Genomic DNA, 13,968 nt, shown 5'->3' on the forward strand with positions numbered 1-13,968 from the left:
TAGACTCTCCTTTGGAGGTTTTGGAGGTTTCTGAGCAGAAGTTGGATGGCCACTGCTGTCGATGCTTTAGTTGAGATTCCTGCATGGGAGTTGGACTAGATGACCCTCAGGGTTCCTTCTAACCACAAAATTCTATGCATTTGTGTTCCTTCCCTGCACTTATATTGGTCTCCAATCTGCAGTATATAAGTCTGACAACATTTCCCCTGAAGACACAGCTAATGAGCACAAAGGCAGTCACTGTGACATTCAAGTGTTATACCACAGTTTCACAACAGTTGACAAATGGGTCTGCAAAAGTGAAATAGTCAAAGGGGGGAGAGAGGAAGGAGTGTGTGTTTGTTAAAATGGGCGTTGCATTTACAAAGCATATCACAGTTTCATAGGCCGAATTAGATAGAACTTTATGTATTTTCTGACATATCTCCTCTACCAAACCATCATAGCACAGTATAGATGCCTTAAGTTTTCATGCAACACTGTGTGCTTGATGCTTAATGAAAAGAAAAGCAGAGAAGGAAAGAAAGCAGCACAAATACCTCATTTCCTCCTCCTGTAGCCCTCCCCGAGAACCGGAAAACATGTTCTAAGATTTCACATAAACTAGGTATGGGCATACCGAATATCTATGAATAGACGTCCCAGCGCGTCAATATGTCAGTACTTTGACACACATTCTGCCACGGAGGACCCATGCAGTTTGCACCAGTTACATAGAAGGAAGAACAGATGATCTCCACCCCTTACTACCTTGGTCTCTGTCTCCCTTCTGTGTATTTCTCACAGTTGGTGATAGACTGTAATTTCCTCAGGGCAGAGTCTTGTTTGTGAACTTTATATACAGCTCTGAACAGTTCCATATGAACTGAATGTGCAGCAGCAGCACCAATAATACATTAAATGATGACTATGTTTTAATTATTACAGCCATTCATAATTCAATTTTTAACGGCAGTAATATCATTAAACTGGTTTCAACTGAATCATTCCCATACTGGTAATATGATTTCCAGTTTAGAATCTGCTTCAGTGCTTCTGTTGGAAGCCTACAGCTAGTACATTTTTGCTCTCAAAAGCTCACTCAGGACTGACAAAACTCCGTAGCAGAAACTGGTGTGCTTATGTCTCCCTAACCGCCCACCCAAATCTCCCTGGACTAACTTTCTTCCTGGTATAACTTTTCACCATAGTGTAAGGAATTTGACAAACAGGAAATACACCCCACTTTCCTCTCCCCTTCGTTTTTCTAACTTTCAGTTGCCTCGTGCCTGTCTTGCTAGAGTTAGTGAAAACAAAAATGCATTGTGGCTAAATATAGTCTGACAGTTTGGGGTTTGGCTCTCATGTTACACAGACAGCTCCATTTCTGTATACAGTATTGAGTGAGGCAGTAATGTCCCAGGAAAGAGAAAGCGGGGAGTGGGGGAGGATATTAAACAGCTAAAAACTTCTTCTTTTTTATGAAATACAATTAATTCCTACTTGAAACAACACTTTCTTGGTAAGCGAACAGTAACGATTCAGAAGTTTAAATCTGGATTTTATCTTCTCCAAGGACTGTTATGTTTGGATTCCTGCCTCGACTTCTCCGCATTCTCTTTCTGTGCTGATTTCCCCCATCCACACTCACAAATGCAGGAAGGAAGGGAGTAAAGTTTCAAGGACACACTTTAGAAAGGCAATCTCTTTGGATTCTGTAGATACAGATATATCCATCTATATATAATAAAAACTTTGCATTAAATTTAAGCCAGGAGTTGTACAGTTTGCCATTATAGTACAGAGGGAGGGGGGAGAGAAATATCGAGTACTCACGCGGAGCAGATGTTGTACTGTTTTGAGAAGCCATCCTGTATGCATTCAAAACTGCCCCCCTCTTTCTGCGCCTGTCCTTTTATTATTATTATTATTTTTCTACTGACAGTCAGTCGGGCTTTCCTATCCGCAGTCCAAAGACAGATGAAGCTGCAACAGCTGGAAGGACTGGGGAGAAACCAGGCAAGAAAGCAGCTCTTGTTCCGGAGCTTCTTGTCTGGTTCTTGACCATTTACCAGTGGAAAAGGAAACAGCACATGTGTCATTCGGTTTGGCCTCTCCAGCTCACATGAAGAGGAGGGGAGGGGCACCAGTTTGCAGATAAGCACAAACTTTTTTTTTTCCATTTAGCCCTCCTATCCCTCAGCTAACTAGGACCTTTCCACCTCCAGCAAGCAACAAGTTGAGACAAAGGCATCTTACTTTCAAATCGAGAGCCAAATGCTTCTCACGCCAGCAATGTATAACATAATATAAGGTTAAAAACAACAGTGAATTTTCAAGGGAGGGGGTGGAAACGGTTACGCTGCCAAAATTGCGCAGGGGAGAATTTAACAATAGGACTTTCATTTTCTCTCTTTGCTGTGGCAGCTTTCCTGACTCTCTGCACAGAGAACTCCCCCCCACCCACCGTCCCCTCTGTTCAACTTTGAGATATATGGTTGTGTCTGTTTGTTTCTGAGAGCTGAAGGCAGAGGGAACATAGCTTCAGCGAGCAAAAAGCAGCACGAATGAAGCTGTGTTCTTGGTCCACTTTGGCCTCTGGCTAAACAGGTTTTGCAGGTTTGGGGGAAGTCTTTCCCAAACTGATGAAAGCAATTTGTCGAGGGATAAAAGTGGGATGAAAGAAATTGGTTGCATACACAGGAGCTATAAATTGCAAGGTCCCCAGTCCTAACCTCTCCTCTGCCATGAGATCAGGATGTAACTTTGGGTCTTCTCGAGCACATCTTCTCAGACTCAGCTTCCTCCTTGCCCTCTGTGTTATGTTAATGATAGTACTTGCGTACCTTGCAGGGCACATGTAAGTCAGGGGCTGTCAACATGGTGCCTGCAGGCTCAGTCGGTAGAGCATGATGCGCTCAGTCTCAGGCTTGTGGGTTGGAGCCCCACATTGGGCATTGCAGGGGGTTGGACTGGATGACCCTCAAGGTCCCTTCCAACTCTACAATTCTATGATACTATGATTCTATATTTGTTTTTTTGTTTTTTATTTTTTTTAAAAAACAAGTTTTTATTGAAATTTCTTTAAGATAATACAAATAATAATACAAACACAGTCTACACAATTACAAAAGACAATTACACAACCACATCATTACATACAATTACGCAATCAAGTAAAAATAGAACTCAAAAAAGACGGAGGAAAAAAAGAAAAAAAAAGTTAAAATGACTTCCTAAAGTTCGTCTTCGTGTCTCCTACTAAAGTTCTTGTCTATGCTTTATTTAATAAATCAAATTTGTTAGAAAATATCTTTATATACTTATCCCTCGTTATCCATAATTACCTTTCCCTGTATGTCAGTCATTCCAAGCAGATCGCCAATTTTGTTTCTACTACTTCTTTCTTCAAATATTCCTCCACTTATTTCCATTCTCCTATAATTTTTTGTTTCGAAATATTTCTAATTGCTGCTGTCATTTTTGCCAAGTTCCTGAACTCTACTAATTTTAGGTGCCACTCCTGTATCGTTGGAACCTCTTCCCCTTTCCAATATTGGGCTAATAACATTCTAGCAGTTGCACACGAATATAGGAAAACATTTCTTCTATATTCTTGTATTTCCTCCTGTACCAAACTCAATAACATTGTCTCTGATGTTTTTTTTTTAAAAAATGATTTAAAAATTTGTTTTGTTTTGTTTAAAAGCATGTATAAATTGCCTAATATTTTAAATATCTCTAAGTGGCATGCAGTATAAAAACAAACAATAACATTAAACAAAAATGTCTCATAAAACCAACAAAGCAGTAGTATAAAAGCATATAAAAACCAGAATTCAGAGAATTCAAATATATAAAACAGGATCTGGTATTATGGGTCAGGGAAAGTATGGGCAGAAAGATAAGCCAATATAGACATCTGAAGCAACTGGTGGTTGCTGTTTCACAAAGGTATTCCATAGTACAGGAACTATAGCAGAAAAATGCCCATTTTGGAATTACTAACCTATCATATTTTGTAGGAATTTCCCCAGCTAATCTAAGTGATCTTGCATATCTATCCAAGGACAGGCAGTTTTTCAGGTGACCTGGGCTTTAGAGATTCAGGGCTTTGGGGTTCAAGGTTGAAGACCTTGAATATGGCCTAGCAGCTGATCAGCAGCTTCCCTCCCCATCTAGTTTATCCTAATAACAATGTGGTATATGCTAGTTTCGGCTAGCCCAGTCACCCAGAAACATTCATGGCTAAATGAAGATTTGAACCCAGGTCTTTCTGGTCCTAATCTGACACTTTAACTGCTACAGCACACTGGTTTTCTTAATCTTAATATTCAACCAGGTATTACACTATCACAGTGTGCTGCAAATCCAGGACCCTGCTGACAAGTGACACCTGATCTCGATGCTTCCGCACATTTACAGTATCACATAGCCCAGGGGAATGTTTCTCGAATGGCACTGTTTTCCTGATCTTCTGTCCGGTTACAAAGTGCTTTCACAACTACCCGGGAAACAAGCCAGACAGTGCAGTAGCACGATGATTGTGTCATGATCACCCTGGCGGGGGAGCTAACACAGAGCCGAACACAATTCTCGTTCAGAAGGCATAGTTTCTGTCTGCATTTTGATGAGAATCATTTTGGTGCCGGGTATTTCCATAGCACACTGTGACTTCTCTACAAGGAAAGAGGATAAGTTGATGTGCATTCTGTTAAGTTGGAAATTAATATACAGTGGTACCTTGGTTCTCGAATGTAACCCATTCCGGAAGTTTTTTTTTTTAAAAAAAAAATTTTTTAAATAAATCTTTATTGAAATTTGTAACATTCATACATTAAAAACAATGCACAACAAAACAAACATCACACCCATTCCGGAAGTTTGTTCGACTTCTGAAATGTTTGAAAACCAAGGCCCAGCTTCTGATTGATGTAGGCACCCTGGAAACAATAGCCGAAAGCAGCATCAGATGTCCAGCTTCCTAAAAACGTTCAAAAACCAGAACACTTCTGGGTTTTTGGCATTCAGGAGCCAAAATGCATTCAGGATCAAGATGTTTGAGAACCAAGGTTCCACTGTATTAGCACCTGGATTCTCTAAGGCAGTGGTTTTCAACCAGTGTGCCATGGCACCCTGGAGTGCCTTGAATGATGGTCGGGGGTGTCGCGGGCAACACTGACAACTGACCCTCTTTCCTTCTCTACATCCTCTGATGCGCTCTCATGTCTCTGCCTCCCAAAGGCTTGTGGGACTGTTTGTTGCAGCAGTCCTGTCTACAAGCTCCACAGGTGAATGGTACCTCTGTGGCTGGCCAGGGGGAGCTGGCTGGTAGGAACTGAGGCGGCCTCAGAGTAAGCAAGCAAGTGGGTGAGGGAGCCCAGCCAGCCAGTCCACCAGCCCTTGCTGTTGGAAATGGACAGACAAGTCCCAGGCCCCTGTGGGGCAGCGTGAGGAAACACCTCTCTTTGGGGTGGGGTGGGGGGCATGCAGCTCAGAGACCAGGGGCGGCAGCAGCAGCTTCCCAGAGGACTCTCAAGGAGAGGGGAGAGGAGAGGAGGCTGAGGGAACACTCCATAAGGGAGGGTGTTTGAAAAAGGGTGAGTCAAGGGGTGACATAACTGGGCTCCTGAGCCCCACAGCGGTGCCGCAGAAAGAATGCAGCTGGTCAAGGGAGCTGTGGACTCAAGAAGGTTGAAAACCTCATCAGCATGGCCAATGGTGAGGGATGATGGGAGTTGTAGTCCTGCAGCTCCTGGAGGGCTGCAGGTTCTTCATCCCTGTTTTGGCCTCTCACCTGCATCAGAAGTAGTTTTAGAGTGGTATGACTGGAGTGGCTACACTGAGTGTAGGCACAATGTTGTAGAAAGCAGTGTGAGAGGCAACGGAGCGCTGAATTTTAGCGTCACACAGGGCACCACAGAAATTTGAGAGCCCAAAGTCCACCCCTGACCACATTACCTTACTGTTTGTATAGCAAATAGGCTGCAGAACAGGAGTGATTCAACTTTTTTTGGGGGGGGGACCCCCCAAGGATCTGCCTGGATAGACTTGCCTGAGCAAAAAGTTTCAGCATGCGTTGGAAGCAGAACAACAAAGTAGCCTGCCTAATATGAATATGAATAATATGTGTAAAAGAGTCAAACCCCATGTGGTACTATATTTCTGCAGCATAATTTTTTAAATATATTAATACATCATTATTTTTACAGTTATACACAAACTGGGAGTGCGTATGTGTATAATAGGCAAACAATAATGTGCATATTAATGCATATAATATGTGGAATTGACAATGTTTTTTAGCAGAACTGGCTAAAATATAATAATATTATTGCCTCTGAGATCAAGGAGCGAGGTGGGAATTAGAAAAATAATAATCCATGCAGATTAGCTTGACGTGTAGAGTTTCAGAAAAATCCCATCCCTAGCATTGTGCTATTACTGGTGTGATTGTACTGTTTTTACTATTATTATTATTGTTATTATCATTATCATATTATTTTATGTTGGAAACTTCTTTGGGATCACATGGGTGATCAATGGTTGGTAAATGTTACAAATGCAAATGATGTTACAAATATTGTCAGAAGCACTGCAAGGGAGCATATGGGATGTTGGGGAGGGGTAGTTCTTCTGGTGAGGGACACATCATGTTACTTTTGGGGTAGTGTACATTGTGCATTCATCTCTCACCTATGGCTTCTAGAAGCTGCCAGCATGCAACAGTGGCCCCACCCTGGGAATGGCTTCGAATGTTCCAGTGAGTTCCAGCTGGAAAAAAGAGAGGAGGAAAGCCCTGACTAAAACTGGCATTTTGTTGAGTACAATCTATCAGCCCCCAGGATACATCAGATATGGGAGCTGTTTAGTTTATCTTTGCAGGCTTTTAACGTATATCACAGGATGATGTAGGACAAAAAGCCATGAACATGAATGGTGTGTGACACCAAAGAGAAAAGTGGATTAGCAGAAGACTGACTATGGAGAATGCAGGCTGGGAATTTCAAAGTGCGATTTCTGGCCCTGCAGCTTACCAAACATCTGCATGTTCAGAACTTGATATTCAGTTGGATTTTTAACCTTTTTGGACGCTTACAGCCTCCTGTCACTGGCCCCATGTTACCGTGGGTTCATCAAGGGCTGTCCTTGTTCCCCAAGGGAAATGTCCATATTAGACCATTCCCAGTCCCACTTGAACAGGGCTAAATGTAGAGCATGGGATACACACTGAGAACAAACAACAGCCTAATTCTCTTTCTTTCCTTCTGACCTCAAATGCAACTTCCCTCAGGGAAGCTAGGAAATAAGACAATGAGGAAACAAGAACAGGACTGCTGTGCCATTAAATTATTAAATTCCTCCTTGTCTGAACTTTCCTCTTACGCTTATATGCTGCAGGCAGTAAAAGCTGTGAAAATGAGGCAGCTAAAAAGGAGTGTAAAAGCAGCTTTTTGTCGAAAGGGAGTCGGATGGGCAGGATGAGGAAATTCTCGATGAAGCAGACTGGACTGTCCTGGAACAAGGACCTAGTTGGATTGCTCCTAGAGAGGAGGAAGATTGCCTATTGCAGGAGATGAACCCATGGAGGAATGTGACACGCAGAAGCAGCAACGGTGGCTTGCCACCACAACCACGGGTGCCCAGGGCCACACGCACCGTGGGAGTGTGCACGCCAAGGTCAGCACACCTGATGCCACACACTTACGACATCCACGTGCGAGTGACGTCAGCACACCCCGCACACACTGCCGAGCATGCTGATGTCAGACGTGTGCAGCCCAATGTTTGGGCTGGTTGTGAAGGGGGTCTGGGTAGAGAGGGGACAGAATGCCCTCCAAGAGGAAAAGCCTGATTTACAAACAGGCTTGTGTGTTTAAAAAGCATGCTAATTATGTGCCAGGAAAATCTAAAAGTGAAGACTCTTTTAGGAGCAGTAACAATGGAACTGGATTTCTCATCCACAGTGTGAGCCCAGCTTTCCAATTAGAGATGGACAGATGTGTCAGTTTTGGTTTCTTTCATTTTCTCATTTTGCCCCTCAATCTTAAAGTCAGTTCTCCACATCTGCACAGCAAATTGCTATATATATATATATATATATATATATATATATATATATATATATATATTAAAAAATCCTGCTGAAAATTTGTCAACTGTTCAGTGAGAATTTCTTCCAATAAACACATATCACTGCAATTTTGACTAATGGACACATTTTTGCCAGTGTTTTCCCATAATATATTGCATTTCATATGTTATATACACGCTTTACTCTAACACATGCATTCGTAAGAGAATTGCATTGCAAAATTCAGACAAGTGTGAATTTCAAAGCATGGTTGTGCTTTCATTTACTTATTGTGCAAATTAGGTAGTCTCTCATTAAAATGCAAACAAAACTGATTTCCTTCCCCATTTCCAGCACCAGTAACATCTGTACACCCTCCCCCCACATGAGATTATTTGATTTTCCTTTCCTTTTCTTTGAAATTTTGGTTGTGGGTTTTAGTAAGATTGGGTAAAAAGTATTTAATCCTCTGATATGGCCAGGTTATAACTCTAGGGTCCCAACTTCAAAAGTTAAACAAGTTTTTTTTTTAATGCCTTCTATCTGCCTGCTGCACTGAGTAAAGATTTCACAGGGCCGGTTCTAATAATAAATTGCATACTGATCATTTTTTCTACCAGAGCAGGGGCACATTCATGTTATATCTGATTGGCTTTCGTTCAAGATTTTCCAAGTTGCAGAAGGCAAAGAAGAAAAACACGGCAGCAAGCTTGTATGGCATGTTTATAATCAGTGCTTAAAACAAATCAGCCTCCCGGAGGCACCAAGAAAATATTTACTGATTACAGCACTCTCAACACCAAGGTTTTCTTTACATGACTATTCTGGAGGACATTCATCCTGAGAGCTTCCTGTTTTCATCCTCTGTGTGATGAACAGTTGCCAGCACCAAAGGATGCTCAGAGTCATGAATGAACTCCTCTCCTAATCAAAACATTTGAAGGAAAGGGTTTTTTCCTCGTGTGTCTTTCTCTTTGCTTTTGATTTGTTGCTTTACTGCAACAAGAAAAAGGTACTGTATGGCAAAGGGATTCTCACATGTTGACCAGTGTGTATGCACATAGAAATTATCTCAGATTTAGGAATTTAGAAAGCTGCCTTATGTGAGTCAGATCATTGGTCCATCTGAAGGTAAAGGTAAAGAGCCCCTGGACAGTTAAGGTGACTATGAGGTTGTGGCGCTCATCTTGCTTTCAGGCCAAGGGAGCTGGCGTTTGTCCACAGACAGCTTTCCAGGTCATGTGGCCAGCTGCTTCTGGCACAAAACTGCCTCTGGCACAATGAGACACCATGGGGGAAACCTGATCGGCAAGCCCAAGAGGCTCAGTGGTTTAGACCACAGCGCCACCTGCATCCCTTTGCACTCACTGACAGCTGCTATCTAAGATCTCAGACAGTGGCCTCTTTACCAGCTGTATCAGAAGGTATCAGGGATTGAACATGGTACCTTCAGCATGGCCCTACCAAAGTTTTGTGGCTAGTCGGGAGAGTGGGGCTATTTCAGTGTGTGGAGTGAGATTCTCAGTAAGTTTCAAGACCCATACCCTCCACATGTTGTTGGACTACAACTCCCATCATCCCTGACTGTTGCCCATGCTGTCTGTGTATGACAGGAGTCCAACAACATCTGCAGGGCCACATCTCTGCCTTGTAATAATTACAGCAATAGCTAGTATCAACACCAGTCACCACCTTCCTTCCTTCCTTCCTTCCTTCCTTCCTTCCTTCCTTCCTTCCTCCTCCTCCTCCTCCTCCTCCTTCTAAAAAAATGTAAATTAAGTCATATTTACTCTGTGTCCTGCGAGACCTGCTTCCTGCTCTGCTGGCCTATATCAAACTGGTCTGGGAGGATGGGGCCCTGACTGACTGTCAAATCTGCTGCTGCTCATGGGGCCAAAGACAACCTTACATGGAAGTCTTGCAAGACCTGCTGCTTAGGATGCCTACAGACTCTAGGGGTGAGGAAATTGTTTACGAGGTTTTGTGGAGGTCAAGATTTAATTTTGGAGGTGCTTTTTGTTGTTGCTATTGGTATTATGTTTTTGTACATTGATTGTTGACCTTATGAATTCTAAAGGGATTATTTGATCTTATTGCATACTTAGTGAGACGTTTTCATGTATTCTTTTTAACTACATACATTTCATTATACATTTGGAATCATGTAAATATTTGATGTTGTAAGCTGCCTTGAGCATGGCTTAACTATAGAAAGATAGTGTACAGATAAGTGATGGTGAGGCATCCAGAGCTAGGCCTTAAGTCCTCTTAGCTGTTAAGAACTATAGTCATTCAGTGTGCAGAACAGGGGTGTGCAATGCATACTGTCCAACTCCCGAATGAGTCTCATTCTCACTCTCATCCCCCCAAAAGCGGTTTTTTTTGGGGGGGGGCAAGATCACATGCAGTACCCAAAATGGCCACGGTGGTCTCGCACAAAAAAACCCCGGGATGCCCCTTTTTTCTGGGGCACTTGGCAAGTATTGCAATGCAGTAGCAGATGGTGTTGTGGGGCAGAACTATGAAAACATCCCTTCAGACACTGGCATTGCTACAACTTATTCTGATGGGCTTGGGGTAGGGTAGGGGCAAGGATGGGGCTGTATGGATGCACTGGTAGAAGCCCCAGATTGATTTTGCCAGTGTAGCCATGTAGCTGTGACTTCACTGCTGCACATAAACAGTAGTGATGGTAGTGTCAAAAGGATGGCTTCACAGCCACCTGAGTCAGGAGGTTGTTCTAAGGAAGGGTGATATATGAACTTTTCATTTTTGTTCACTGAAAGTACTAATTAAATGCACATTTCATCATACTTGGAATAGGCTCCTGTGTTTGCTCTTTCTAAACAGTAGGTTTTTCTGCTTATATGATTTTCAGTGTTTAGAGAGCAGAAAAAGGGAGGGGAAATAGTATCCTGCTTTCAACAGATCTGTAATTTATACACATTGTCAAGATTGAAGTGATGACGTTGACTGTTTTTCTCCAAGTTACATTCTTTAGCATGATTTTGAAACATCAGGTTGACTGCTCCAGGGGAACAGAGAGAAGATCTTTCTCTTGGCCCTCCTGAAACTTCCCTGGAAATCATGACACGCTGATCGTGTAATGCAATCTTTTCTTTGGCATTGTTCAGAAAAGAACCTCCCTATCCTTCCTTCCCCCACACCCAGCATGACTTAAATGGAAAAAAATAATCTGCAAACAAGGGAAAACTTGGATAATGCATTCCTATTCATCTTTGCACAGAGAAAGGAGAAAAAATATAGGCATGAAGAAGTAAATAAGCACCAGACATCATCATCATCAACAACATCATTTTGCTTCCCAAACACATGTACAAGATGATGTACAAAACTGAATAAAAACAATTAAACGCAAAACACACAAAAATCTGATTTTAAAAAAAAAGCAATACCCAAGGCAGAGACCTATTTATCCAGCTGGGAAAGCTTATTGGGGCAGAAATGTCAGTTGTTTCTGGAAAGTGCAGATAGTGGACGCCTGTTGATTCTACACAGAAATGCTGTCAGGTTTGTCATAGAACCAGGAGTCTTGTAGGGGTCTTGTTGTCCAGCCTCTTTGTCCAACCACTGCATGAGGGCCTCCAGAGAGGGTCAGACCACTGCCTCTCAATGTAGTTTCCACAGCTATACTGCTCTTACCATCAAGACTTTCTCCCCTCACATTACAGTCGTACCTTGGATCCCGAACACCTTGGTACTGAGACGTTTTGGCTCCCAAATGCCACAAACCTGGAAGTGATTGTTCTGGTTTGCAAATGTTCTTCGGAAGCTGAACGTCCAACTGGGCTTCCTCAGCTTCCGATTGGTTGCAGGAGCTTCCAGAACGGATTCTGTTCGACTCCCAAGGTACGACTGTATTATTATTACTACTAATATTAATACTATTACTAATTTATTTATACCCCACCTTTTTCCATCCTGGGACTCAAGGCGGCTTACAGCTAAAAACAAGAACCACTAAAAAAAATCATTATAATACAATTAAATGCAGATAGAATTACAAAAAAAATATTTACATATAAAATATGTTTAAAATATAACAATAATTACAATAAAAACACCACGGCACCAGCCCTTTAATTAAAAGCAGCCAATTCCCAAAAGCCTGTTGGAACAAGAAAGTCTTCACCTGTCAGCGGAAGGACAACATGGAAGGAGCCAGTCTAGGCTCTCTAGGGAGGGAGTTTAAAAGTCTGGGAGCAGCCACCAAGAAGGCCCTCTCTCGCATCCCCACCAAGTGTGCCTGTGAGGGTGGCAGGACTGAGAGAAGATCCTCCCCCGAAGATCTCAAAACCTGGTCGGGTTCATATGAGAGAATATGGTTTCTCAGATAGCTTAGACCTAACCTGTGCTCATCCAAAATCTATTCTTCTGAAACTTCAGCCTGTTAGATCTAGTGCTGCTTCCATGGACAACAGTGGAACCTCTTCTTTCCTTCATCTATGTTGCACCCCATCAGATATTTGAAGAGTGCTGTCATGCCCCCCAATTTCTCAAGTCTTCTTAGTTCCTTCAGATACAGTTCCTTCAACTTTCTCATATCTCTTGCTTTCTGTACTGTTGATACATCTTCATTGTTTCAAGTGGGAGGGACTTAATTCCAATTAAGTGCATCACAACACCAGTTCCCATCTAATCTTTTAGAACACAATCCATTGGATTATAAAAGTAACAGCAACATGAACAAAACTCCTGTTAGTGGTCCTGGTCCTCCTTGGCTTAGATCCACCAGAAGCCATGCATTCAGTATTGTGGGTCTGATCCTCTGGAACTCCCTTCCTGTTAAACTTCATGCACTTGCCAAAGTCCCTTCTATTTCAGCAGGCTGGAGATTTTCTGTATTTATTATTAATTTTTGACTGATTTTTTTACATCCTGCATGTGTTTTGTAAACTGCATATACACCAGTTAGAAACTTCATTGATTAAGTTGCAAATAAATAGCTGAAATAATAAACAAACTCTTGCTCTGTCTCTGTCTCCTCACACTCTATTTATATGGGGCAGGATTCAACTAATGAGTCATGCCAGCAGAAGCCTGCACAAAGATTTCCATTCACACAATGGGACCTTCCTTCTGTGCACCCTTGTGCACCCAAAATTTGCTTGTGGGAGAGCCCACAGAACAGTGCACAGGGGGAGAAGAGGGGGATCATTCCATGTGACAAGCTGAAATGTCTACACTGACTGGCAGATGTGGGGGACATTCATAGTCCTCTCCAGAGAAGCTAGGGGTTGAATCTGTGACCTTCTGCATGCAAAGTTCCATATTTTCCCATGTATAAGAGTAGGTTCCCCCCCTAAAAATGATGTCCAAAATTTGGGGGCATCTTATACATGGGAGCCATATACCCCCTTTTTTAAAATCAGAGTCCCCCCAAATAGGGGGCGTCTTATACATGGGGGTGTCTTATAGACGGAATAATATGGTAGATGTTCTGCCTCTGAGGTATGGTCCTCCCAAGGAAGGAGAAGAAACACTGGTTTGATGCCTTCATGCCCTGCTTTTAGGCACATTGGAAATATCTGGCTAATAGCTGTCAGAGCAAGGGTGTTTGGGTAAATGGTTTCTCATGTGATCCACTAGGGCTCTCCTTATGTCATCATATTCTATCAATTTACATTCCAGATGAATTGTGCCCCCGTGTAATTTCTGATGCCTCAGAGAAAAGGGGGAAATGCTTCATAAGTTCAACAGCTCCATCTTAAAATTAATGAGATTCCTTGCTCCTCTAATTTCACGTGTATTGTTTTTTTTCTTTATAGCTTTGTTGCTTTTACAAAGTGACCGGCCTCTGTTAAAAATATTAATTTTCACATCCTCCAGTCCATGCATGCAGAAGTGTGTATCTCATTAACAGGGCTGGACAAGCACAGCAATTAAATTAAATT

General features: G+C 42.3%; 1 protein-coding gene across 2 annotated transcripts in view; it reads right to left on the bottom strand.

The window, feature by feature from the left end:
• The window catches only part of GYPC (glycophorin C (Gerbich blood group)), a 28,203-nt gene extending 26,084 nt beyond the window's left edge, over positions 1 to 2,119 (bottom strand). The window contains exon 1 of one of the 2 annotated variants that reach the window (XM_033161888.1): positions 1,816 to 2,119. In XM_033161888.1, coding sequence (XP_033017779.1) covers positions 1,816 to 1,849 — 34 coding nt within the window. In that variant the 5' untranslated portion in view covers positions 1,850 to 2,119. The remainder of the gene's footprint in view (positions 1 to 1,815) is intronic. The other variant, XM_033161877.1, reaches the window with a different exon arrangement.
• Positions 2,120 to 13,968: the final 11,849 nt, after the last annotated feature.

The sequence above is a fragment of the Lacerta agilis genome, chromosome 1 (genome assembly GCF_009819535.1).
Source record: "Lacerta agilis isolate rLacAgi1 chromosome 1, rLacAgi1.pri, whole genome shotgun sequence".
Taxonomy (NCBI): Eukaryota; Metazoa; Chordata; class Lepidosauria; order Squamata; family Lacertidae; genus Lacerta; species Lacerta agilis.